The sequence below is a fragment of the Anopheles moucheti genome, chromosome 2 (genome assembly GCF_943734755.1).
Source record: "Anopheles moucheti chromosome 2, idAnoMoucSN_F20_07, whole genome shotgun sequence".
Taxonomy (NCBI): Eukaryota; Metazoa; Arthropoda; class Insecta; order Diptera; family Culicidae; genus Anopheles; species Anopheles moucheti.
In genome coordinates, this window is record NC_069140.1 from 70174821 (window position 1) to 70199821 (window position 25001).

The window sequence follows — 25001 nt, forward strand, 5'->3', positions numbered from 1 at the left end:
GACCGTCTTCATGCTTCTTGCGGGCAATTTTCGGTTCGTAGACACCGTGGTATACGTCGCAGTAGGAGTGCGCCACGTGGGCAAACCCGCCACTACAGCAAAAGACTCGTGAGGTAGGGTGCGCGAAGGGTGACTTTGAGGCAAGAAGGTTCAGCCAAACCTTCCATCCTCTAGTCTATACGCGGACCGTACTTTGCTTATCATGAGGGGAGTTGGCTGAAGCACAGGTGGTTGCCTCTGGTGACTGCTTGTGTGGATTCCGTGATCATCTCGAACGCCTGACATCTAACCAACGATCACCGCGCGTCGCCGTGGTTGTTAGTCCGTAGGCGCTCCGGCGAATCGGGCAGTTCCCTGACAATTGTGATTCCTGCTGTAGCAGGCTGCCTTTGACGAGGATGTCGGTTCTCTCCTCTGACAATCCAAAAGAAAGAAAGAAGCCAAATATTATATAACGTAAACAAAATCTGGTACATATAAAAAATCGAAGGTTTGCAAAATCGCTGCCCCACACCTCTGGAGTTTTTTGTCACAGGAAAGAAGCAGAAACCTTAATACAACGCACTGTCCAAAAAGTACTCGAACTATCCATCGTTCTAACTCGATCGTGAACGCTAAGAACACATAACTGCATGATTACTTTAGCTCCAGAAAAATTAAATCTTACAGGTACGCTATTTTTGTGCAACTTAGTGCAACATTTAGTAATTCTACTCTATTTTTATGGTAATTCAAAAATGTTCGCTTGACTAGGAATAAAAACTTAAAGCCATTATTTTTGGAGAAGTTTTCTACAAAATGCTATTTTACATGAAATCTTATTCGATTTCCCAAATGTATTGTGTTTGGCTGTTGGTTTAAATGAAACATGGAGTCCACATCCTGTATACTACACTACATGACAGCTTTCCAAATTGTATGTGGTGTTCAGATCGTTCAACACATCGCATGTTGCGATCCGGACCAAACTCCGGAGCAACTGGAAGGTCGAATTAAAGGAAAACCTTGCTTTCGTGATTAATACTGTCTTTACTTAAATCTATCTTACGCTTTTATACCTTAACTTGTTTTAAATTGAAACTTCTTATTGCTTGCAATGTTGTCAACATACCGATCATTCTTGGTCGCGCATGTGGCCATTGCGATGTTATTTATTAAAGGTGCAACGTAGCCAAACCGTACCGATCGGGAGGATGACTATGCTGACCTACTAAACTAGAACCGCGCTTTGCGTCAGCGACATCGCACGTGCTGAAAGTGTAACATTTCGCTTATGAGGCTGGCTCGATTCGCCTTAGTCAAATTTCAGCTGTCGAAATGATAACATTGAACGGGTCGTTATTAATTCGTTCGCAGTTTAAACGAATAATAGTATCAGTAGCAGTTGTCGTTGGTGTGCTAGTATATTTGTGTGTAGTGTTATCTATTGATACAAATGTAACGAAATCCATCGCAGAAATAAATCGATATCGATTGCTACACTTACGTGAAGCATGTGAGCGCACTAATAACGGTGGAAGTACGTGTTGCAGCATGCGTGACAGCATGTAACGTTAAACCAGGAGCTAATGCAATTTATTGTTACTATTTTTTGTAGAATATACAATCGAACCAACCTTCTACATCCATGTGAAAAACGAGAGTTTATTATACTGCTTGGTGTTCAAGTCAGGTACCACCACCTGGTTCTATAACATTAATCGATGGGCCGGTTTTAGTGATGACAAAATACTGGATGATCAAACAGATAACTTTTTGCTGGCTCGTCAAAACTATCATTGGGAAAAACCAAGCGTACTGCTAACTAGCATGAAAAACACTTACTCCTTCATTGTGGTACGCGATCCCTTCGAGCGTTTGATTAGTGCCTATGAGGAACGTTTACTTGGACAACTACACCCGTACTATAAGAATCTGTCCCACAAAATCTACAAACGCTACCACAATGATGGCACCGAGTACGGTATTCCATCATTTCAGGATTTTGTCCGATATGTGGTGGAACAAGTGCGAAACAACCAGCCATCTGATCTTCATTGGCGACCGATAAATGATTTGTGTACGCCGTGCTTAGCTCGATACGACTCGATCATAAAGATGGAAACTTTCGGGCAAGACTTAGCGTACCTGTCAAACCGTACACAGTTGCACGGAAAAATTAAACCAGTGCACATGAACCATTGGCGGCGCGATCCATTAAGTCGATTGATGGAAAAATATTTTTCACAACTGACCAAACAACAATATGAAGATCTTTACGATATTTATCGAACAGATTTTGAGTTGTTCCAATACTCACCAGATAAGTATCTTGAGTTTGTTAACCAAACATAATAAATTGCGATGGGCGATTAAATAAACAAAACCGAAATTTAAGTTGTTAACTGAAGCTTTAGTATTACGGTTTATATTTGTCGTGTCTTAGATTAAATTAGAAACTTTGCATCATTATTGCAACAGTCTGTAGTATGTGCCACTGTGTCGCTCGTAAGCCTAAGCAAGTTGTTTCAATTACGCTCAGAATGTATCAATGACGGAGTCGGGCGATGTGTGCATGGTAATAAACAGTGGCGGATCAAGCACCTTGCCGGTTTGTAGGTCGGGGTTTGTTGTTTGTTGTTGTATGTTTGTTGATCGTCTAGTATTTAACACGTATGTACCATTTGTCTATGTACGTTTAGTAAATTGTGGGTTTTGGATGCGATAATGTGGCTTTGAATAAAAGTGCTTACGTGCATTTTACAAAAGTTTATGAAAAGTTTCTATTTCTGGCTTCTGATTGTGTTTGAACAAGTTTTGGTGACATTTTCGGTGATGGCTCTTTTTTTTTAATTTCATTTTATTAAAAAACAGAAAAACTGTGCGAAGTGCGTGTGTGTGAAGTGCTTGTTTGTGTATTTTGTTTGAGGAAACTTTGTGTTACATTTTTTGAGAAAACATTGTACGATTCTGTTGTTTTTGCTGTAAATGAGAATTTAACTTGAATGAATGGTAATCATTGTGAACGAGTTGCAAGAATAATAAGTCGTATGATCATTGCTTATTGGTAATTAAATTTCGCTGCTATAATAACAGTGAAAGTAAAATTACGACATAACGCCGCAAAGAAACGCACACATGATAGATCCGGCGATCCGGATTAGCCGAAGTTTTCATAGTGAGAAAGATTCCGGTAGGTACGGCTGTTTTGAGTCGGGCTTTTGTATGAAGATCCGGAGCAGCCGGAGTTTCTATAGTGAGATTGATTGCGATTGGTCCGGAATTTTTGAGTCCGGATAAGAGATGGGTTGATTCGACTTTTTGCCGGATCGGATCAAACCGGTATGCCTCGGATCATGACTCCGCGCTCCGGATTTAAATTACTTACTTAGACTTTACTTAGACTTAAATAGTTTGCGCCCCAGTACTTACACCAATATGCTATTCCATACATAAGTTACATAATTTCCATACATGTTACTATCTCAAGGAGTCATAATCGATTGTCTTGAATTAAAATCATGGCAACACTTGTTGCCAACAAAATACAAACATGGCGACATAATACTGAAAAAGCATTTGTCAATAACCTCAACATGGTTATCAACAGCATAACATAGCAAAACAATGCAATGCAATTAGTAAAGTATCCTTACATTTCAAGATTTTTTATTATATCTAATGTTCCCTGTGAAATCTAATGTGGGAAGTTGTAACATTTTATTAATAAGTAATGGTAACAGGAGCATTTGTGTGATTATTTAACATTTAACATTCTTTAATCGATCGATAAAATGTTTGTTTCTTTTTATTAAAGATATTAATTAACTTGTAAAACCTAAATTTGTTAACGGAAGCAAGAATCTGATGCAAATTTATTGAATATATTTTTGATCTACTTGTAGCAAAAATACTAACACCCCAATGCGCATAATCAACATGATAAGAATCCATAAACAAGGAGAATGAGTGTAGCTTATGAGAGAGACGAACGAATAATTTTGAGCGCAAATAGTCTGACACGTGTGTACGAAACTGCCGCTCGGCGTGCTTTAACATATGTGCAGGACATATAGTAAATAGCAGGAAAGATATACACTTCAGGTTGACACTTGCTCTCTGTTTATGCTCTCAAATTTTGTGTGCTCTCACCTAGTTCATCTCACATGGGAAACATTCTCACTATAGGCGCTCCGACTGATCCACGAAATTTCATACAAAATGGGATAATCCGGACTTTAAAATCGCCGGATCTATCCGGATCGCCGGATCTATCATGTGTGCGTTTCTTTGCGGGGTTGTGTCGTAATTTTACCTTCTCTGTTATTATTATGTTTTATTTATTTGACGTTAATTATCAATTTAATTGATGTTTTATGTTGGCATGATTGTATTTTGCTGGCATCAAGTGTGGGCATAATTTTAATTGAAGACAATTGATTATGACTCCCCGATGTATCAATATAAAAGTTTGAAATATTTTTTTTATTTAATTTATATTATGACGGCAATGCCGTATTTTCAAAAATTTGAAATGTATGTAATAGCAAATTGGTGAAAGTAATGGGGTCCAAAATGTTTCCGCCTAAAATTGAAATCCGGCCCCGGAGCATACCGGATTGATCCGATCCGCAAATGGTCGGATCAACCCATCTCTATTCGGCAGGGTGTAGTTGTAGTAAGACTAGTGTTGGGTGCGTACGCAGCCGGACACTCATGTGCGTTCTCCACGAGAAGTCTCTCGCTGGTTGAGGAGCAGGAGTGGTCAAGGATGAGCAAATAGGACGATCGGGATCGTGGCCTCGATTCCGATCAAACTGCGGGGGTCGGGTTTGAGCAGCGTAAAGAGAACAGTCGAGTGTAGATGTGACACTCCACGTCGTTTTAATCGTTAATATATTATAAGTGTTTTATGATACCTGTAACAGTTTATTTACGATATATTATTTTGTTCATAATATCACCAACGTAAAAACCACGTAGCCGGATAGTCAGTCCTTGCTGCGGGGGATTGGGGAATTTTAAAATTTTGAATGAGAATATGATTCTTTTCCTTCTTCAGGCTTTTGAAGCTTTTGCTTGAAAATTTAAATTTGAAATTTTTAAAATATATAGAGACACAGAGATCAGGGGTTTTACTGTGTGGACGCTTTTGAAACAGACTCTCTGTACCACTTCATACCTGTTTAGTATTAACCTTGGCTGGGAAATCGCTGAAGTTAATTGGGATTTAACAGGCCACATTTAAAAGCGTACCCTTACCCCACTCACACCTCTCCCCATTCATTACATCCTACAACCAAGGGCTTCCAACGGGCTTCAACCGGCACTAGGTTTCTGTAAAGGAAGTACAGACTTTTTTTGTTATTTGAACAGATGAGGTAAGTTACCACATTTTTCCTCTTAGAACCTGTACACTGTTGTACGATCGGTTCAACGAATTCAAACCAAATCTGTTTGATTCGCGAAGAATTTTCGGCGCCTTAAATACCGCTTCGAATATCGTCTTACTGATAGTTGTGCCAAACGGACGATGAAGCAAGTGATCGGTTTAGTGCTTTTGGGACTGATCTGCAGCAATGTTGTGCTGGCAGAAGATGGGACTCCAGCAAATGAGGGCTCGCATTCTGGACGTATTGTGAACGGTGTCGCAGTGAACATCACCAATTACCCGTATGCATTAAGCATGTTCTATAAAAATACATACTTCTGTGGTGCTAGTATTATCACTGCTTCGCATGCCCTGACTGCAGGTCATTGTGTGGAGCCTTATATGGAGGTTATTCCATTGGTGAGTTGTAATATGTTTCAATTTCTTAATCAAAATAATCATCCGCTGGACGTTTGAATGTTTTAGATAAGTGTGCACGGAGGCAGCACATCTCCCAACACAGGTGGTTTCTTAATAAAGGTAATCAAAATTGATATGCTTGATAGCTTGAACCGTAAAACATTTGAGTTCGATGCTGCTGTGGTAACAGTAGCTAAGAATGCGTTCAGTGGAAAACGAAACATGGCTCCGATAGCACTTCAAACTTCGGAAATGGCGGCTGGTACGCCTTGCTCTGTGGTTGGATGGGGCCGAACTAACGTCCAGGTGCCAGCACCAACAAGTGAATTACGTTACATCCAGATGAATATTGTGTCGCAGGCAAATTGCACTGCAGCATGGGCTGGTGGAATTACGTCCAAGTAAGTATGCCTGTCGGCGAAACCATTCGGGAATGATCGCGAATGTGACGTCTAATTCGTGTTTTTTTATTACACAGCATGGTTTGTGCCCGATACGGCAATGGAGTGGATATTTGTAAGGGAGACAGTGGTGGTGCATTGGTGTGTGGAGGAAAATTGACTGGAATCGTTTCCTTCGACAATCCCAGGTGTATAGGTTCCCATCCTGCTGGCTTTACCAAGGTTATTGCACCCATCATTCGAAGCTTCATTCGTTCGCACACGGGAATTTAAAATCGGTTATACTCGACAAAAGTTATTCTCACCTGTTATAACGTATGGGTTAAAAACACGAAAAATTTTGAACAACGATGAATAAAAAACAAATAAATATAAAGGAAGTAAAACTCGCTTGAATTCTATTGGTAATAAGCATTGAGGAATAATGCTCCTAAGCCCTATCACCGGAACCGTAGCTTAATCCGTGTTGGCTTTAAAGGTATTAGTTTTTCTTTTTTTGCTGAGATTTGTCTACACAATCATGTCCACAGCTTTCAATTGATAGTAACGGTATTCTTCTGATGAGCTTCTTTACACCGTTATGCAGTGCAGAGCCGATAACCCGGTTGATTAACCGGGAATATCCGTGCAGCTCGGAAATAACAGTTCCCAAAGATATTTAACATATTCCGGCAATACCGTTATCGGAAGAATTGAAAGATTCAGTTGTATATGATCAAATGAGCTCAAATTAAAGAAAACAACTACAATTTCCTTTGCAACAATAAATCACACAAATAAAATAAATTATACTCTGTAAAAGTCCTACCTATAACACACTATACGCAAATTTTATCTTAAATAGAATATGTGCCGGCAACCGTCGAATCCCGATGAGCACAGATAATCGGCGTTCCACTGTAATTAATCAATTCATTCAAATCATTCAAAATAATTTTTGCAATTCGCTCGACCTGGGCAATTGCTTGCTGGCCGGATGCGATTGATCATTCAGTTTCACAAAACAATGTTAATCTAGTCCAGGTATTTGTTAACTGTTTGGATAAATGCTTCAACATGCAGGGTACACTTTACTATGTTGCTCGGTGGGTGGGCGGGTTTCATAATTGTGTCCTTCTCGCAGATGTCTTTCTTTTTCGTCACACATGAGAGAATCGTCCAGCTGAACGTTTTGTGACTGTGTTGTGTACGGTGTTCCATACATAGCGGGTGCGTAGCGTTAGTCAGCGTTACTCGGTTCTGTCAGCTTGTCGACACGTGACAGTTACCGATGTATGAGCGAACGGGTACCTTCGGTTGCGCGCGCCTCCATTTTTGAAAAGGTTTTTTCTCAACGCGGCCACCCTAGCGAGCCGACGTGTCCTTATTCCCGTAGCGACGTCCTGTGATAGTTTAATTTGTGTTTGTACATTTTAATGTGTTATTTTATTAAACCAACTAGTATTGCCATTTTATTAATTACTGACAACAAAACACAAAAGACTGTGATTTGCCTAACTGTTTGATCGTGAATAAACTCTGCACTGATACGTTGCTAATAAAACCGTTGCTAAAATAATATGAAACATTGCAGTCCAGTTATATTCATTTAATGCATACACGCATTTCACGCATAGTTGGATACTCTACGTATTAGCTTTTCGCCATCCGCACGTTTCAGTGGTTGTTCAGTTTGGCTAGAGAAATGAACAGAATGAGTGTGTGGCGACTCTCTCGTTTGATATTGTTAGATATAGGCAACACGTTATAAATCGATCTGGACTCACAGATAGCGCATCGATGTAAAGAGACAGTAAGGACTACAACCACGAATAAAGAGTCGCTCTCTTTCGCTGTAACTGTTAACCGAAGTGGACGTTGATTATTATCACCAGCAGATTTCAACAGGTTATGGGCCCAGATCCACAAAAATGAGCGAAATAATCAAAAATACCGGAATCGAACGACTCGTGGGACGTGAGAACTGATCAACGTGGATGTTTGCAGTACAAACGTATTTAGAGGTAGCAGGCCTTTAGGATACTGTTGAGCCGACCGGTAAAGCAGATGTTACAGTAGAGGCCGTGGCTACCGCAAAGGATAGAAAAGCACGTGGTAAAATAATTTTACTGTTGGAGCTGCAAAATTACTACCACGTTAAGGATACCCGTACCGTTTAAGACGCGTGGACAAAGCTGTGTGATGCGTTTGAAAAAACGGGCTTGATGCGAGAAATCGGTTTACTGTACAAGCTGATTAGGACCGATTTGGAGCGCTGTGGATCCATGAAAAAGTATGCGAATAGGCTGATTTCAACCTGCCATCAGTTGAACGCGATCGGGTTCGAGATTGCAGAGCGATGTTTTGGTGCGCCGCCTTAGCTGGTTAACGTGTCGTCGGAGAAAACGGTCATCCTGGTCTCTGACCTCGTACATTACACGTCCGCAACGACGAACGACTTTTCCGGCGATCCACTTCCATGAATTACGGACAAATTGTTTTGCCCATACGGTATCGTCATGCCGGAATCCACGAGCTGACTGATGTTGCGGTGAAGTAGATTCTGCATGGGGTGTAGGAGGGCGCAATAGTTCTAGCGCCGTTCTTATTGGACGACCAAACATTACTTCAGCCGGACTTTTCTGCTGCTCTAACGGTGAATTTGAAGTCGATCGATACGTCATGAGGAATAGGTCCAAAACCTCATCTAGCGTAGTTTCATCCGTTTGGATTTTCCACAAACGGGGCTCTGCTTGCCCGTTGGTTTATGGATGGAACAAACAAAATTCCTTAAATAATCCGCTGACAAATTGCGGTCCATTATCGCTGACAGTGGCAGGCATGCCGTAACGTGCAAACAGGCTTCTCAATTTAATGATGGTAGCTGATGTGGTGGTGCTCGATGTTTTCACTATTTCCAGCCACTTTGAATAAACGTCGACTACGACTAAAAGGTACTAATCTTTCCATAGGCCTGCGTAGTCAATCTGAACCCTGGTGGAGACGCCTGATGGTTTTGGCCATGCCACTGGCGTTGCCCTTGGGAGTGCTTTTGCGGCCGCTGCACAAGCTCCGCAATTAGCTACATAGCCTTCTCTGTCGCTGTCTATGTTTGGCCAATAAAGATGACTACGTGCAATTGATTTCATTCTTTGCACTCCCGGATGTCCTCGATAAAGTTGGACCAGACAACAAGTGCGCAATCTTTCTGGAATCACCACCTTCTCTCCAAACATAATACAACCATCAACAGTTGTCAGAGATTCCCTTCCATCATGTAGCTGCGCAGCATTTGTTCCAAAAGAAATGTCTCGGAGCCAACCGTTCTGCACGTACTTGTACACCTTCTGCAGCAAGGTATCTTCTTGTGTGGCAACCTGGACTTCTCTAAAACGAAGAGGGAATGCGTTTAATGTGTTTATGGCAACTGACCTTAGATCTTGCTCCTGACTGACCTAGATCTTAGATTCCACACTGGCGATTATGTATTCCGGCTTCGAGTGGTTTTGTATGAGTCGCGACAGGACATCAGCGTTTCCAAATGCGTCAGTGGGTATGTACTCGATGTCCATATCATACAGTTGGAGTGTAAGTGCAAATCTTTGAAGGCGATTTGCAGTGTACGTCGGTATTCCCTTTTTGCTGCCGAATATGCGAAGTGGCGGCCATACTGTTGAGAATAAGCAACGTTTAGAACGTTTAGAGGTTTGACACTTCTGGAGTTTGACACCGATGGTTAGTGTTCAACAATTTGTACATATATAAACGGAACTCATGTGAATTGTATCAGTTGCGCTTCGGAAATAAAGAAGATCGAATATCGAAGTAATCGTTCACCTCTACTGTGCTTCACAATTCGAAGTTATCGTTCTATAACTTTTTATAACGAAGTTATCGACCGCCGTGTCTTTTAACACATACAACATCTGATGAAATTTGATTACCCCAAAAATGATAGCCAATCGGTCGATCTGGTTATATCCTTGTTCGGCTTTAGTGAGCGCTCTTGAGGCACGCTGAACAACACGAATGGAGCCGTCGGGATGTTGATGAATAATTGTTGCTCCTAAACCCACTGAAGATGCATCTGCTGATACTATTATTTACTGTGTTGGATCGAAATTCGTTAACAGCAGTTTAGAAAATAGCAAGGATTTAAAGGTCTTAAACGCTTGAGTGCACTCTTTCGCCCAGTGAAATGGTGCGTTGGTTTCCAGTAATTTGTCCAAATGGTAGCGCAGATCCCTCATATTTGGCACAAATTTACCGTTATAGTTAATAGCGCCCAAGAAAGATCGTACTCTTTTGAGGTCTGTTAGCTCCGGCAGTTTTGTGATAGCCTATATCTTTGCTGGATCTAGGCGCAAACCATTGACGTCGATGATATTTCCCAAATACTCGATTCGTTTGACGCATTGAAGGCGCATTTTTCCGCACGAATAGTAAATCCGTATTCTTCGATTCTCTTCAGGACCTCCGAAAATTTAGCGTCCTATATTATTATTATAGTTCTTATTACGGGGGATTGGTCCGGGTGGGATTTTCGTCCGGTGCGTTCGTGTGAAAAACAATGCCACTGGGCCAACCCAACTTGTAACGAACGATGAACAAGAGAAATTGATGAGTGACACATGCATAGTTTGTGAGAGATAAAAGAACGAAAGAACTATAGCGTTCCTTCAGTTCTTCACGACGAACGAACCAGTTTACTCAAGTCCTATCAACACAAATGATTTTCACAACTCTTTTCAACAATTGGTTAATAAAGTTCCTTCATTGAAATGAACAATACTGTTGACTATCAGAAATGGCCTGAAAACCCCTATAAACCTGATTGAAATGTATGTACTGGGTAGCTAATTTGCGCCACGCGAATACTAAATGTTTCAAAATGTTGTTTCAAATGGTGTTTGCAAGGACGTTCAGACCTTTTTGCTATTTGAACAGATGAACCATGACAGCGCATTTGCAAATAACATCCCAGGTTTAGTAGCACATACAAACGAATCTGTTTACAACTCTTCCCTACAAGTTTCGCAAAACATTCACCAAAAATGCGACCAAAACAAATCTGTTTGATTCGCGACGAATTTTCGGAGCCTTAAATACCGCTTCGAATTTCGTCGGGCTGATAGTAATACCAAACGGACGATGAAGCAAGTGATCGGTTTAGTGCTTTTGGGATTGATCTGCAGCAATGTTGTGCTGGCAGATGAGACTCCAGCAATTGAGGTCTCCCATTCTGGACGTATTATCAACGGTGTCGGAGTGAGCATCGTCAATTACGGTTATGCATTAAACATGTACTATAACAATAGATTCATCTGTGGTGCCAGTATGATTACCTATACACATGCCCTGACTGCAGGAAACTGCGTTCAACCTATTATGGGCGATATTGCGAAGGTGAGTTGTAACGTATCCGTTGTAATGTTGTAAAAATCCATCAGCTTGTCGTTTGAATGTTTCAGATAATCTTACACGGAGGCAGCACATCCGCCACCACGGGAGGTGTGTTTTTCCAGGTGGTGAAAATTGCCCTTCATGGCAGCTATAACCCTAGTGCAGCTCCAGGCACGTCTGATTTCGATGTTGCTGTTCTATCAGTAGTTACGAATGCGTTCAAGGGCAGACTAAATATGGTTCCGATAGCACTTCAAACTTCGGATATACCGATTGGCAGCACTTGCTTCGTGGTTGGATGGGGCCTCACCAGCATCAACGGCGTAGCACCAGCAAGCGACTTGCGTTACACCAACATGAACATCGTGTCGCAGGCTAGTTGTGCTGCAGCATGGACACCATTCCCAGCACAAAGGATTACGTCTAAGTAAGTGTGTCTGTTGATGAAGCCATTCGGGGAATATTCGCTAATGAGTCAAATTATTCATTTTTTGTTTTCACAGTATGCTTTGCGCCAAATACGGCAATGGAGTGGACATTTGCAAGGGAGACGGTGGTGGTGGATTGGTATGTGGTGGAAAACTTAGTGGAATCGTTTCCTTCACCAATCCCAATTGTAACAGTGCCTGGCCAGCTGGTTTCGCAAAGATTACCTCACCCAGCATTCGCGCCTTCATTTTTAGCCAAACTGGAATTTAAACTTGGTTAAATGAGCCGATTAATAATGAACGATATCGATTTTGCTGAACGAGTATATTCAGCATTTTTCAAGAACCCTTTTAAGCATCACCTAAGCAAATCTTAATAAAACCGAAGTAAAGTTCTTGTAGTAAATGCGTCAGTTTCAGACAGTAAAAAAATGTTTATGTGTACCATTCAGTTCCATTTTACATTATCTTAGTTCACACTTGTCCCGATGAGGTCTAACATAGAACTGAGCAGCTCGCGCTGCGCTCTCTTTCGCTATCCTGAGTGAGTCGCGTCAATTGCTTATTTCTCCCGTTTGTTCACTCTTTCTTTCTCCGCTCGATCCGCTTGAACACCCTTGATAGAACTGTTACAGTAGTGTTGTGCTAATTGAATCTTTTGCGAAGAGTCATTCATATGAATCTTTAACGAGGAGTCATGAGTCGATTCTCAAAAGATTTGTCAATCCTCGAGAATTATGAATCATCAAAAATTCATGAATGCTCAAAGATTCATGAATCCACGAGATTCATGAATCTTCAAAGATTCATGAATCCTCGAGATTCATGAGTCCTCGAGACTCATGAATCCTCAGAGATTCATGAATCTCTTCGGAAACATAATTTTGGCGTGTGTTTTATGATTTTCGCATTGAATGTCGCGGAAAATATGTACGCAATACCCGTCCAAAAACTGGAAGCAAATAGGGAGAAATCTACACAAAAATAATATGACAAGCAACCAGAAACCCTTTGCTGCTATTTAATTTACGGAAACGTACAGAACAACGAAACACTCAAACGAATGAACATTAGAAACTCTGAAAAATGTAAAAAAAATGCAATGAATTAGAAACGCTAGAACACAAGTACGCAGCCTGTCCCATGATAAAACAAAAATGGGAAAATTTTCTAAAATTAACTAAACAATTCAGTAGCACAAAAACTCAAAGCTGCGAAGAATTAGTTTTCCCTGATACCACCAAGAAAGGAGCGATTTTCAAACAATTCGTTAATTACATAAATGCAGTTAGTCAAAATCGCGAAGTAGGCATAAGTATAGAATTTTAGATTAAGTTATTTTATATTGAAATACAGTTTTTGTTTGAATCTTATAAAAGAGTAGTGAATTTAGATAGTTTGGAAAAACGTCGAGAGGAAATTGTAGTTGTATTGGCTCAAAGCATCTATCAACTAAAACAGAGAATAAAACTCCTAAAGTAATGTGTACGGGTGCACCATTTCAAAAAAAAAGTTTATCAAAAAGTAAATTTGGCTAACATATATTGTAAACAAGTATTGTATCGAAAATTATGCCAATAAAGATGGGTTCCATTGCATTACGTTCATACGAACATTAAGGACGCGGGGTTCGTAGAAGACCAGAGAACTTTTCGTAGTATAAGAAATATCTTTAGTGCGTTTAGTTTGACTTCACTGTCCATTTGATACGTGTCGGGAGAAAGTTTAGTATCAAAATCTTTCAACCGCGTTTTAACCGTATTGCAAGTTGATGAAGAACACCCTTTATTCTCGTGCTTCGTGTTTTGCAACAGAATATTTTGCTATGTTTTAGTTATGTTAACAGACTTTATTAAACACACTGGATAGCCGTATGTGTTTGGTGTAGGCATAGAAGTACGAGTAAGATGTAAGCCTTTAAAACGTCTCTTCTTGTTGTCTTAAATTTACCAATAGTCTACCTGTTTCCTCGCCGATCAGCTGATCAGGCACCAGGCTTGAACCTAAACTCCGGCTCAGCTTTCATCTTATTAGTCTTATTATTATTAATTCGATATAATTCGACTGTACTTTGAGAATGGATCCATCGCTAGATGACAAATGGTAAACAACATAACTCGGCTCAACTGCATTTCAACCTTATTCCAATCTCTTTGGAATATTTCTCATTGTGGGTGAACGTTCGTTGTGAAAAAAGCACAAGCCTATATATAATTATATTAACTATCTATATATAATTATATTTACATTTCGATGTACTATCGTTTCAATAATTTTTTTTCCGAGAAGAACGGAAGAAGATATCTGGTCGATAATTACACCGAATAAACAATTGGTAATAGTCTACTGATGCTCAAAAGCAAACAGCAAACAAATACATCTCGCGGAGAGCAGAAAAACAATAAAAGGGTTTGAATAATTGACATTAATAAATAAAGTGATGATTTCTGGGAACACACGATTTAATTTTCAACGCTAATTCGTAGTAGGATCTATTTTCTACTATTTATTTCTCTAATCATTCATCTATAATTAAATCTTACCTACTAGAAATCTTCATTTACTGTAATTATAGAACACAATAGAACGAATGGTATAAATTTTGACCTCTGCGCAATCAGCCATAGCTTTTCATTTCGTTTCTTGTCATATCCTATCTTGTCTCTCTTTTCCATGTCTTTGTAACTGTGTTGTTTACAGCTTTCCTTCGTGGCATTATTCCTTGATTCCTAACAATGCCATTAGTGTTTTTGCGTTCACACGAGCCTGAGCGCATATTTTACTCTCCATCAGCACGGACGGTTCGTGTAGCAGCATTCGTATGCATTCGTTTGCGTTGTGCAGCGAATCTTCTAGTTGTACTGCTGCCGCAGCGGAATTGTTAGCTTCTGTGGAACGTCGCCCAAGCTCTGCCAGGGCTGCGTGAAGCTCAAACCGAGTTGCGCCGAATGCACGCGCCTCCGCTGCAAAACAATAAGGAAACGCATTAATGCAACGCAAATTGTTACATGCTAGAGATTACTAAAAACTATCCCAACTCAACATATAAACACTACGTAATTATAGTAGCTTAACATACCTGGACAAATCTTCTCAAACAACGCGATCAAGTCTTGGCATATTTTAATCTTGTTCATCAGCTTATCGTACGGAATCTTTTTTATCGCCTCCGGATTGTTACCTCCGATCACCTGCGACAACGATATCTTCACATCCACCAGAAACTGGTGATTCGGAGCAAGCCACTTCGAGTAATGCTTCATGTACTTATTGCAATGATCTTCCCGATGTTTCTCCATCGCTTCGAGATCCATTCGAGCGCGTTCCAAAATTTGACCGACAGCCGTACCAGTAACCTCCTTCGAACACCGCAAACATTTCCATTCTCCGGTCCACTGTGCCTTATCCACCGGTAACAGATAACCCTTGCACTTTGAGTCCTTCTGAAACCCGGAGCATCGTAGCGCACTAAAGTATGTCTCATACTCGGTCGGATCATTGCAACGGTTACACTCACAGCGGAACATCTTCGTCTGCTGCAGATGTTCCAACCGATTGCCTGTTGTCCACATCACATCAGTATAGCAGATACTGAGCCGATCACCGCGCCGAATCGCATTCGGTGCCCAGATAACAACTTCCCCACGGTTTGTGAAGCTCTTCGAAAGGTTTGGTCGGCACGAGTGTTCCAACATCGACGCCATGTTGTAGATCGCTACCGAGGACGGTTCCGTCAGTGGAACTTCGTGTCCGTTCACCTGAATAATGCCTACGACGCGCAGGATCTCATCCTCATCCCACTTATTCTCACACTTGAAAAACCTAAAACACATTCGGACATAGCGTTAAACTATTCACTCAAAACCAAACATTAAACACTGTACCTAAAAACACTCACCGTGGAATCAGCTTTGCCACTCCTTCTCGATCGTTTCGCCACTGCTCCGAGCCACGCCGTTCTTCGTCGTGCGATTCCAATCGCAACAGTGCGTCCCAACGGGCAGGATCACTCTCGGCCAACAACAGACAGCGCACTGGCATCAAACATTGGTACGTGGGATGAGGCACATAGAAGTGCTGGATGGAAATCTGAAGCAGATGGTGGATATTAATCGAATATTTTATAACCAGAAAATGGGAATTGTTTAACGAATCGACAGATTTAATAAGCTCAGCTTCCTACATTTACTAAACTTACCTTACTGCCACGCCCTATGGTGAATTTGCATTCGGCCAGATGCGTTGGCTGATCTTGGCAGGATTTTTTACAAACGGGCCAGCCGCAGCGTTCACATTCTTGGTACTTTTTCTCCTCCAATCCCTTGGGTAACAGAAAAAAAAATTACAATCCATCCGTATCACAATGCTGCTCTTTAAATTTAACATTAACTTAATCGTTATTAAAAATAACACGAATAAAATTAGGCAATGACTGTACAGGATCCGATTGAAAATTGGAATACGTTTGTCTTATTTATTAGGCTAGCACCCCATCCTTCATCGCTTTGTGTGCAACCATTCAACTCATCCATTCTCTGATTCGGCTTCTCTATTACCGTTCTTACTAATACTAACATAGTTTACTCACTCACTCTTACAGAGTGATTATAATCTAAAGAGTGATAAAAAAGTTTTACTCACTCCTGAGTGAGTTTCTAGTCGGCGCAAAGAGTGAGAGTGAGTATAAACGCAAAAGAGTGGTTAAAGGAGTCATGAAAACTCGTGCTGATTTACACTCATACACTCTCTCGAAGGTTTCAACTCACTCACTCACTCTTACTCAGCGCGCACATCTCTAATACCTATCGCACATCGTCGCAGATATTATTCCCGACTCCCAGAAGTTGCAGAGATGAACATGATATTCATACATTCATTGAAGAGTTTGTTCAATAGTTTGGCCACTTAATGCTAGTTGTCAATGGACTTGTTTCATTGTCGTTTTCACTTTTGTCAGTTTCACTTTCTTTCATTTCACTTGTTTCGACCTAGTTGTTTCGTGTAACTGATGAATTCATACTAGCTAGTTGTTACTCTGCTGTAGCTCTTTCACTTGTTGATCGTCTATCACTTGTACGGTGGAGTAATCTTCTATGGATTCCACGGAAATTTTAAACGCTTAGGGAGTGAAGACGCACAGCAGTCTGCAAAATTTGTAAGATTCCCTCGACTGAAGTAGTTCGAACATTGTTGGTCCGACTGTTTGATAACGACTATATTGTCTTTGACGAGACGTATATCCCCCTTCTTAGTTGAATTGAATTCTTCTCGTCTGATCATTTTCGCCAAGACATTAGGTTTTATTTTCCACTCTCTTATTTTGAAATTCATTCAACTGCAGTCAAAACTATACCTCATTGAAGGCATGATTGCATATGCAACTATTCGTTCGTTCCCTAGCACGACCGCCTGAACGATGTCCACATAAGCTTGTTTCAGCCGGTATGTATTGAGCCTTGAGGTGCACTAACAGTTTTTTAGACAAAAAAATTCACTTTCCGGCATAGGTTCACTTTAAGCAACCAATTATTTGTCGTTTGCTCGCTAGCTACTATGCACCTCGACATATCTTTCGGGTGCAAATATTACTTGAATGTATTCATCAAATTTGAATAAAAAAATTTAGACAATAAAAATGGCCCAAATTTTCTAATAATTTAACGTCCAAATCATACTTTTCAATCACTAGATAATATTACTACTGTACCATTACCGTTTCTACTCACCTGCAAGCATCCAACACAAACCGGACCAGTGATTTGTGCTGGTCCATGTACAAGCGGCGATTCCTTCAGTATGATCTCGCCTGCTTTAATATCTCTCGTTGCCACCAGAAACCGTCCGTACTGTTCATTTGAGAACACCTAATTCAAAAAAAGATCAGAAAAGTGGGACTTATTTCGATTTTAGGGATTATCATTGCGCTACCACTGAAGCAATATTGTCCGATTTCAGTGTATTAAGTGATAATTATTTTAAATTAACGCGGAGTAGTTTTGGAATGTTTTGTATTGTTATGGTGTTAGAAAAGTTATGTTCAACCCCACCAAAGAGTCCTCTACACCCACAATAGAAGAAGCAATTCTTCAACTTCGCACGCAATATAACCTACTTTAAATGGATGACAGGTGGTTTTGTGCACCTTCCAGTCTTGCTGCTGATGTTCCACGCAGCAGTAATACACCATCGCACACCGGGAACATCTTTTAACAGCTTCTTTTTTACAGATCGGGCAGATCTTCTCGATGCGATCAGAATCTTCATCTTCCAGCATGACTGTTCGAGTGCTATGCTTTCACCTAGAAAATCACTGCACTACCGGTTCGCTCTCGCTTCTAACAATCACGCTCTAGTTCTGCCACGTGACTTCTTGTGAATCGTTTCACTAGTTCTGTGCAAGTAGAGCCAGCACCAGGAAATTGTATTTTTATCTTCACCTTATTTCACACAAACGGTAGGTCGGCCGCAAATATCAGCACCGTACAACAAAAAAACAGGCGGAAATCGTGAACAATACCGGCTGACACAAATGTTTGAACGTGTTCGAGTGGGTTTGAGGTTTGTTTTTTGTTGGAGGCGGAAAACCAGAAATTCTCTTTCGAGAGTTGCGGAAGTTATGATCGGTTGTACGTATAGAACTACTCTCACTTTATGTAGAGATTACTCCTACGACAAACGAGCAATACAGCTTGTACTAATTGTTAAATCACAGTTTCACCAAAGCGTACTGTCCCGTGGATAAGATGCCACAAAACGTCCCAACGAACGGTAACTGCCCGATGACATGCAAACATCAACTCAAACTAAATTTCGTTCACAGTATTACAAAACCCTGACGAACAGATGGATTCATCTTGCAAAATGAACAAAATGGACGGCAATGCGCAAGCGTCAACTGGTAATGGGGGAGCCGTTGATCGCCGTCGGTCGAGTTCGGAAATATGTCACAGCATGGCTACCTCAGTGTTGCTATTGCTCTAGTCACACAGTTTACCAGTGAATTAGTTTATTTAGAAAACACCGCAATGTACACACGCTCGATCACCGTTATGATTTATCTGAAAGACCGCCAACGGCACGACGATACAGAGAACGGATAGAAATGGTAAGGAAGTTCGAAACACCGGGCATAAATTAGTGCTGGAGATTTATTTATCTCTCCTACGATCGTTTGTGGCTTCCCAGGGGGTAAGTAAACGTTACTGACCTCTGCGCACGCCTCCGCGTGTTGTTGGTAGCGAATGGATTCGAACTGTTCGATATTTATTGGATAATGGAGGAAATTAGGAGCAAGTAAATCAAGCTGGTTTTAAACTCTTTAATGAAGTTAACAATCAGCTGTAGATTGACAGATTGAACGATTCTCCGACAAAGTTGTTTAATCACTATATCTACACATACGAGCTTCCAAGAACAGCTGATCAACAAACCGAGAGTGCTGATGTTAACACCAACTTCTGTGAGCATTCTTTTGTGATCCACAATTAGTTGTCGCTATTTTAAACACAAAGATCATCCTCGGTATCCGGTATCCTCGGAATTCGTATCAAAAGGGCCAAATGGATTGTGCTTCCTGTTGAAATATCATTCGTTAGTTAGCATCATTTTTAACCTTCTGAAAAAATCAACCACACAAGAACGGACTATATTAATCGAAGATCCCAGTAGGTCAAAGTAATATAACAGAGATAACTGCAACGATAGTTGACAGGCATTGTCTGATACTTGATACACAGGTGCACCGATCGTGCTCGTACTTCGGGCCTACCTCAACTAATCGCTCACATATTACACCACATAGGGCCACGTTTTATAACGTCCTTTACGACGTAGTACCACGAGACAAGCTCGTACAGTTGACCGACAATAAGCGCGGGGTATTTTTGGCGGACAATTTGAATTTTTGCCAGACGTATCGTTCACCAAAGCGAAAGTGAACCTCATCAAAGTGCTGCACGTTTGCCGTTGTGTGACGTTCTGGTGTAGCACGAGGTTTACGACAAGACGTACGACTAAAGTTACAGATGCGTCCGATGCTACGCCACGCGCCACATACCGACGATGGTTGGTTGCCCTTTAGTTGTCTTTTTTTTCTTTTCTTTTGACGCGTCTTGCTGCTAATCCAAACGATCGGTTGGTACCTCCTGCGGAACACCTATCCTAGACGCATGTTGTTCGATCTGCAAGTTTAAAAATAGTGTCCCATGTTGAGCGGCGGCCGCCACTAGGTCCACCACAGGGTGGTGTAGGTATGGCGCCCGGAAACGTTAGAACCAAATGGAATAGTAAAAAACCAAATGAAAAAAACACATCACCTAAATGGTTTAAAGCTGAAGATGATTTACGAACATGCGTGTCCCGACCGATGTAGTCTACCCCGATCATCCGCTTGTTTGAAGATAGATCAGCTTCAAACGGCAATTATTATTCGCATTAAAAATGCAATTTTCGTTATTAATCATAACGTTGGCGACATACGGCAGTTAAATGTAATCTTCCGATTGCGCCATAAACCTTTAACTTCACATTTCACTTAGAAGATACAGCACAAGACTCGTGATATAATATCGCGATTTCGAGACGTAGTCAATTACAAATACTGTTGTGGGAACAGATTAAAATGAAGTTCGAGTCTAAGCGAGAACTTTCGCAATTAGGTTTAATTATCTGAACTACTGGAAACACGAGTGTTGTTAATTAGTCCTTTTTAAAGAATGAAATAATTATATAATGCTCAACAAATACAGAAAATAAAAAAGTAACTCGTAATGTAGTATTAGCTCCGAATTCTCATACTCGAAATATTGCCAATGCAGATAATTGTCAAATAAAAACCTATCTCGTTTGTATCAGTACGAAATTGTTGGTACTGTGTTATCAAGACCTCAAAAAATAATATATTGATTTTTTTAGTCATTAACATAAATGTATACTAGATACCAAACGGGTGTAGTGTATGTAATGGTAGACGTACGTTAAAGAACTAAAAAAACAAATTAAAAAGAAGTCATGAACTAGTCGCGTACCAAATGACTGCAAAGAACGATTATATTATATGTCTTCTTTTGTGGCATTACAACCTCAAGAGCTGTACAGGTCTATTATTGAACTTCGACGAGAAAACTAAGTAAAATAGAGAAAAATGTCATACCCTTCGAGATCCTTCGAGAAAACCCCAGGAGAAGTCCTGCAAAACACGAGGATAACTGGAAGAAATCTTACGCACAAAATTGCATACATTGTTTCAATAAAACCCGTAAACAATCTATAGCAAAACACAGAAATTGTTTAGTGAAAATTATGAGCTTACATCCTGAAGTTTTCTGCAAAAATTTGTACAATATTTAATATAAATAAATATTTAAAAACTTCTGCATAAACTCTGGAGCAATTCCAAGTCGACCCTAGATTTCTTTGAACGTTGTACCAATGTCTGTGATATGACACCGCGATTGTTCAATATGCAGTTAAACTTTCATGAATCTGAATGAAACTTTAAACTGAATGAATTAGAATTTAAATTCGGAACGGATTCGTGAATATTTAAAGATGGTCATACCCGCCTGCTCTAATTCCACCCCCCCCCCCCCCCCTCCTCACACCCCCCCCCTCACCAACCTATCGCATTGCGCTTTCGCATTTCGACTTCAAGGGGCTTCATTCCCCTCATGAGTACATGAATCTTTTGGGAGTCAATTCCTGATTTGAACGATTCCTCATCAAAGATTCATATGACAGGCCCTTCTCAAAAGATTCACTTGATACACCACCAAACTTTTGTTTTGAACCGCGATAATCAACATATTTTTTTTTTCATGAGACACGGAAAAACCGTATTGCTATCAAACAAACAAATGTTTCGAACAGATAAAGAGCCAGCCGTTATCGCTGATAGTGATTGAAGCATAAGCATGTTTTTACTTTACTAAATCCTTTATTGCAATCTAACATAACAATATTAAAAAAATGCCATATCCTTTTCTTTGATCCATTACAATATCGTTTTTTTTGTTATAACCATGTTTGTTTTCTATCAACATTACTTACATTCCCATCACTGTGCCTAATCGGCAATGCTATGCGCGGACCCCGAACGATCGCACCAACACATACTTAATCGGTCTAGCCGACGCGTTGTTTACAAGTTTATTTCTGAGATGCTCCACCCTCCTCTGAAGCGTGTTGGTTGGTGCTGATGACAAGCAATTTTCGTCATTTAATACCAGCTGATCCTCAACAACTTCATTTATTCCTGTGTCAAACTCGGTGCGTGTTAGTTCCGCTTGTTCGTGCTTCAATCGCTTTATCACCCACCTTTTATCAGGTACTTTTGTTTTGTACGGGGGTTCGAACATAATGGGAGATAAAAGTAAGTGAAAGCGGTCTGATGTTGCAGTCGATTTGGACTCGAAATGATATTATGTTCTCTTCGGCAGAGTGCAAATGTGGTCCAGGTTATGCAACGCCCCTGGATGCGGTTCGCAATGGTCCGGTCGAGAAATTGCTTTATGTTGTTTGTGTGCAACCGAATCTGGACGAAGAACATGGGGACTATCTCGCCACGGTGGATGTTGACCCGGCAAGCTCAACGTACTGTCAAGTGAGTACGCCTATACGGGACAATGACCTTACATGGTGTAATCTTCTCCCCTCATCTCGTGCAGGTTATACATCGCATGTACACCAATAGCAAGAAAAATGAATTGCATCACAGCGGCTGGAACACCTGCTCCAGCTGTCACTTTGTTCCGGGGGATAAGGAAGTACCCAGTCGGGATCGTCTAGTGTTACCATGTCTGAACTCGGACCGTATCTTCATTGTCAATACTGGAAGCGATCCGCGAGCTCCCAAGCTGGACAAGGTGATCGAGGGTGATGTGCTGAAGCGGGCCAACTGTACCGCTCCACATACCACCCACTGTTTGCCGAACGGGAACATCATGATCTCGATCATGGGTGATGCCGAAGGGAACGCGAAGGGTGATTTTGTGGAATTTGATAAGAATTTTCAACTGGTTGGTACATGGTCGCGTGGAGATCGGAAAGCTCTGTGCGGATATGACTACTGGTACCAGCCGCACTTTAACGTAATGGTTGCCTCGGAATGGGGTGCACCGAATCTGTTCCGTCGCGGTTACCATCCGACCGATTGTGACGATCGTACGCAGTATGGTTGTCGATTGAACTTTTACCGCTGGCAGGAACGGGAACTCTTCCAAACCATCGATCTCGGGGACGATGGATTGACACCGCTCGAAATTCGCTTCCTGCACAATCCAAAAGAAAACCAAGGATATGTCGGATGTGCTTTCTATGCGAATGTGTACCGTTTCTATCAGAAGCCCGGTTCCTCAGAGTATACTGCCGAAAAGGTAATTGATGTGCCGGTGAAGAAAGTTTTGGGAGAAAATGGCGAGATCGAAATGATGGGCGGCATGATGACGGACATCCTCATCTCGTTGGACGACCGGTACCTGTACTTCAGCAACTGGCGGCACGGAGATGTCCGACAGTACGATATCAGCGATCGAGCCCATCCGCGGCTTACCGGACAAGTGTTTCTGGGTGGAGCGATTCAGAGTGATTCGCCAAGACGTGTCCAGAACGATCCGGAACTGAGCGAACCACCGAAACCGGTGTACGTGAAGAATCGTCGCCTGTACGGAGGTCCTCAAATGTTGCAGCTTTCACTCGATGGACGTCGGCTGTACGTGTCGTCCAGCTTGTTCTCGCCGTGGGACAAGCAGTTCTATCCGGAAATGGTTGCAGCCGGTGGTACAATTGTGCAACTGGACATAGACGTCGAAAATGGCGGTATGAAGCTGAACGAGAACTTCTTGGTGGACTTTGCGAATGAACCATACGGACCGGGATTGCCTCATGAGATGCGGTAAGATAGGATATATTCGATTGCGTTTCGGGTTACGTTTTAACTCTTTGTTTCTATTTTGTAGATATCCTGGAGGTGATTGTACGTCGGATATCTGGCTAGTGAACGAGTGAATGTTCACACTATTCTTAATGAAGAATGTGAAACCGTTGAAAGTCATTCCAATGTTATGATGCAATAATAATTTCGGTTTAATAAAACGCATTTTAAACTTTTTATGGAGGGATATAAGAGATTTTAGGGGAGAGAAAATATTAACAACCAATTTTGTTTGAATTTAACTAATAGTAAATATCCATCCAGCAAACTCGGTAATGACGCTTTGGTATCCATCAACCACATATTTTCACCAGAATATCAACACAACGATTTAATACTACATTAGTCAAGTCTTTCGAAGTCAAAGCTACCGTTTGTGAGGTTCACTGCAGGCCTTAAAAAGTATCCTTGATGAATCTCCATGCAAATTGATCTAACCGATGCCGACCAAGACTGATTTTCTCTTACTGATGAGATATAGCAAGACTTGGCACTCTTTTTTCGGAAACAAAATTACGGCGCAACACGACTCAAATCTCGACATACAAATCTTCAGATTTTTCCTTTTTTTCTTAACATGAGAATTGGATATTTTTACGAGAATTGGATTTTTTTAGATAGATTTCCAACTCATGCCAGAGTTTGGATGAAAATGGCCAGTAAGGGACTGTGCTAAGGAGTGCACTTTCTAAATACGGCAAGTATCATTTTCCACAAGCCAACAAAAAAGCCACCATTGAGCGGTGTAGAATATTGTCTATAAAAAGAAGAATAAAAAGGCCCGGAAGCTCCTGAGCTGCAATGTAGGCCGTAAATTGCAGGTCCTATGTACAACATCCGAGATGTGATGTTGATGATGTTACGAATTAACGATCGAGAAACGCCACGTTGAATTCACTTTCAGACATACCTCAGGACGACAAAGCAATTGTGCCAGCCACTAAGTAAGTATTACTAGTAAAGTAAACGAAATTCCTTCAAGCAAACAGTGTTGTAGAATTTGAGGCTTTGAAAATAGTTCATACTATATCCACACATTTACGTACCTTCACTAAAGTTTCTCCTATAACGAATCTATACATTGCACTAAC

General features: G+C 41.0%; 5 protein-coding genes across 5 annotated transcripts; 4 read left to right on the top strand and 1 right to left on the bottom strand.

Annotated features, from left to right (window-relative positions):
- The first annotated feature begins 1317 nt into the window (after positions 1–1317).
- On the top strand, positions 1318–2334 carry LOC128298740 (carbohydrate sulfotransferase 11-like). Its single transcript, XM_053034518.1, has 2 exons — positions 1318–1519; positions 1598–2334. Exons 1-2 carry the CDS (start codon positions 1318–1320, stop codon positions 2332–2334), a joined length of 939 nt encoding a protein of 312 aa, XP_052890478.1.
- A 3166-nt stretch (positions 2335–5500) lies between these two features.
- Positions 5501–6444, top strand: LOC128298730 (trypsin alpha-3-like). The gene is made up of 3 exons (XM_053034504.1): positions 5501–5770; positions 5837–6171; positions 6249–6444. Exons 1-3 carry the CDS (start codon positions 5513–5515, stop codon positions 6442–6444), a joined length of 789 nt encoding a protein of 262 aa, XP_052890464.1. The 5' UTR covers positions 5501–5512.
- Positions 6445–11295: 4851 nt separating this feature from the next.
- LOC128298644 (trypsin alpha-3-like) lies at positions 11296–12252 on the top strand. Its single transcript, XM_053034414.1, has 3 exons — positions 11296–11556; positions 11622–11980; positions 12057–12252. The coding sequence occupies exons 1-3, from the start codon at positions 11302–11304 to the stop codon at positions 12250–12252; spliced, it is 810 nt and encodes a 269-aa protein (XP_052890374.1). The 5' UTR covers positions 11296–11301.
- Positions 12253–14470: 2218 nt separating this feature from the next.
- LOC128297850 (SET domain-containing protein SmydA-8) lies at positions 14471–18255 on the bottom strand. Its single transcript, XM_053033559.1, has 6 exons — positions 18094–18255; positions 17708–17845; positions 16180–16302; positions 15880–16070; positions 15061–15803; positions 14471–14944 (listed from the first exon to the last, which is right to left on the bottom strand). Exons 1-6 carry the CDS (start codon positions 18253–18255, stop codon positions 14697–14699), a joined length of 1605 nt encoding a protein of 534 aa, XP_052889519.1. The 3' UTR covers positions 14471–14696.
- A 3929-nt stretch (positions 18256–22184) lies between these two features.
- On the top strand, positions 22185–24076 carry LOC128297224 (methanethiol oxidase). The gene is made up of 4 exons (XM_053032830.1): positions 22185–22350; positions 22418–22581; positions 22646–23871; positions 23936–24076. The coding sequence occupies exons 1-4, from the start codon at positions 22338–22340 to the stop codon at positions 23982–23984; spliced, it is 1452 nt and encodes a 483-aa protein (XP_052888790.1). The 5' UTR covers positions 22185–22337; the 3' UTR covers positions 23985–24076.
- Positions 24077–25001: the final 925 nt, after the last annotated feature.

Excerpts from the sequence above, each read along its gene's own strand:
- LOC128298644 (XM_053034414.1), top strand. The coding sequence starts at position 11,302 with ATGAAGCAAGTGATCGGTTTAGTGCTTTTGGGATTGATCTGCAGCAAT. Across the intron at positions 11,557-11,621 it reads TTATGGGCGATATTGCGAAG|ATAATCTTACACGGAGGCAG; the intron begins GTGAGTTGTAAC and ends TGAATGTTTCAG. Across the intron at positions 11,981-12,056 it reads GCACAAAGGATTACGTCTAA|TATGCTTTGCGCCAAATACG; the intron begins GTAAGTGTGTCT and ends TTGTTTTCACAG.
- LOC128297850 (XM_053033559.1), bottom strand. The coding sequence starts at position 18,255 with ATGCTGGAAGATGAAGATTCTGATCGCATCGAGAAGATCTGCCCGATC. Across the intron at positions 16,303-17,707 it reads TTTGTGTTGGATGCTTGCAG|GGATTGGAGGAGAAAAAGTA; the intron begins GTGAGTAGAAAC and ends CTGTTACCCAAG. Across the intron at positions 16,071-16,179 it reads CCATAGGGCGTGGCAGTAAG|ATTTCCATCCAGCACTTCTA; the intron begins GTAAGTTTAGTA and ends CATCTGCTTCAG.
- LOC128297224 (XM_053032830.1), top strand. Across the intron at positions 22,582-22,645 it reads CAAGCTCAACGTACTGTCAA|GTTATACATCGCATGTACAC; the intron begins GTGAGTACGCCT and ends CATCTCGTGCAG. Across the intron at positions 23,872-23,935 it reads GGATTGCCTCATGAGATGCG|ATATCCTGGAGGTGATTGTA; the intron begins GTAAGATAGGAT and ends TCTATTTTGTAG.
- LOC128298740 (XM_053034518.1), top strand. The coding sequence starts at position 1,318 with ATGATAACATTGAACGGGTCGTTATTAATTCGTTCGCAGTTTAAACGA. Across the intron at positions 1,520-1,597 it reads GCGCACTAATAACGGTGGAA|AATATACAATCGAACCAACC; the intron begins GTACGTGTTGCA and ends TATTTTTTGTAG.
- LOC128298730 (XM_053034504.1), top strand. The coding sequence starts at position 5,513 with ATGAAGCAAGTGATCGGTTTAGTGCTTTTGGGACTGATCTGCAGCAAT. Across the intron at positions 5,771-5,836 it reads ATATGGAGGTTATTCCATTG|ATAAGTGTGCACGGAGGCAG; the intron begins GTGAGTTGTAAT and ends TGAATGTTTTAG. Across the intron at positions 6,172-6,248 it reads GCTGGTGGAATTACGTCCAA|CATGGTTTGTGCCCGATACG; the intron begins GTAAGTATGCCT and ends TTTATTACACAG.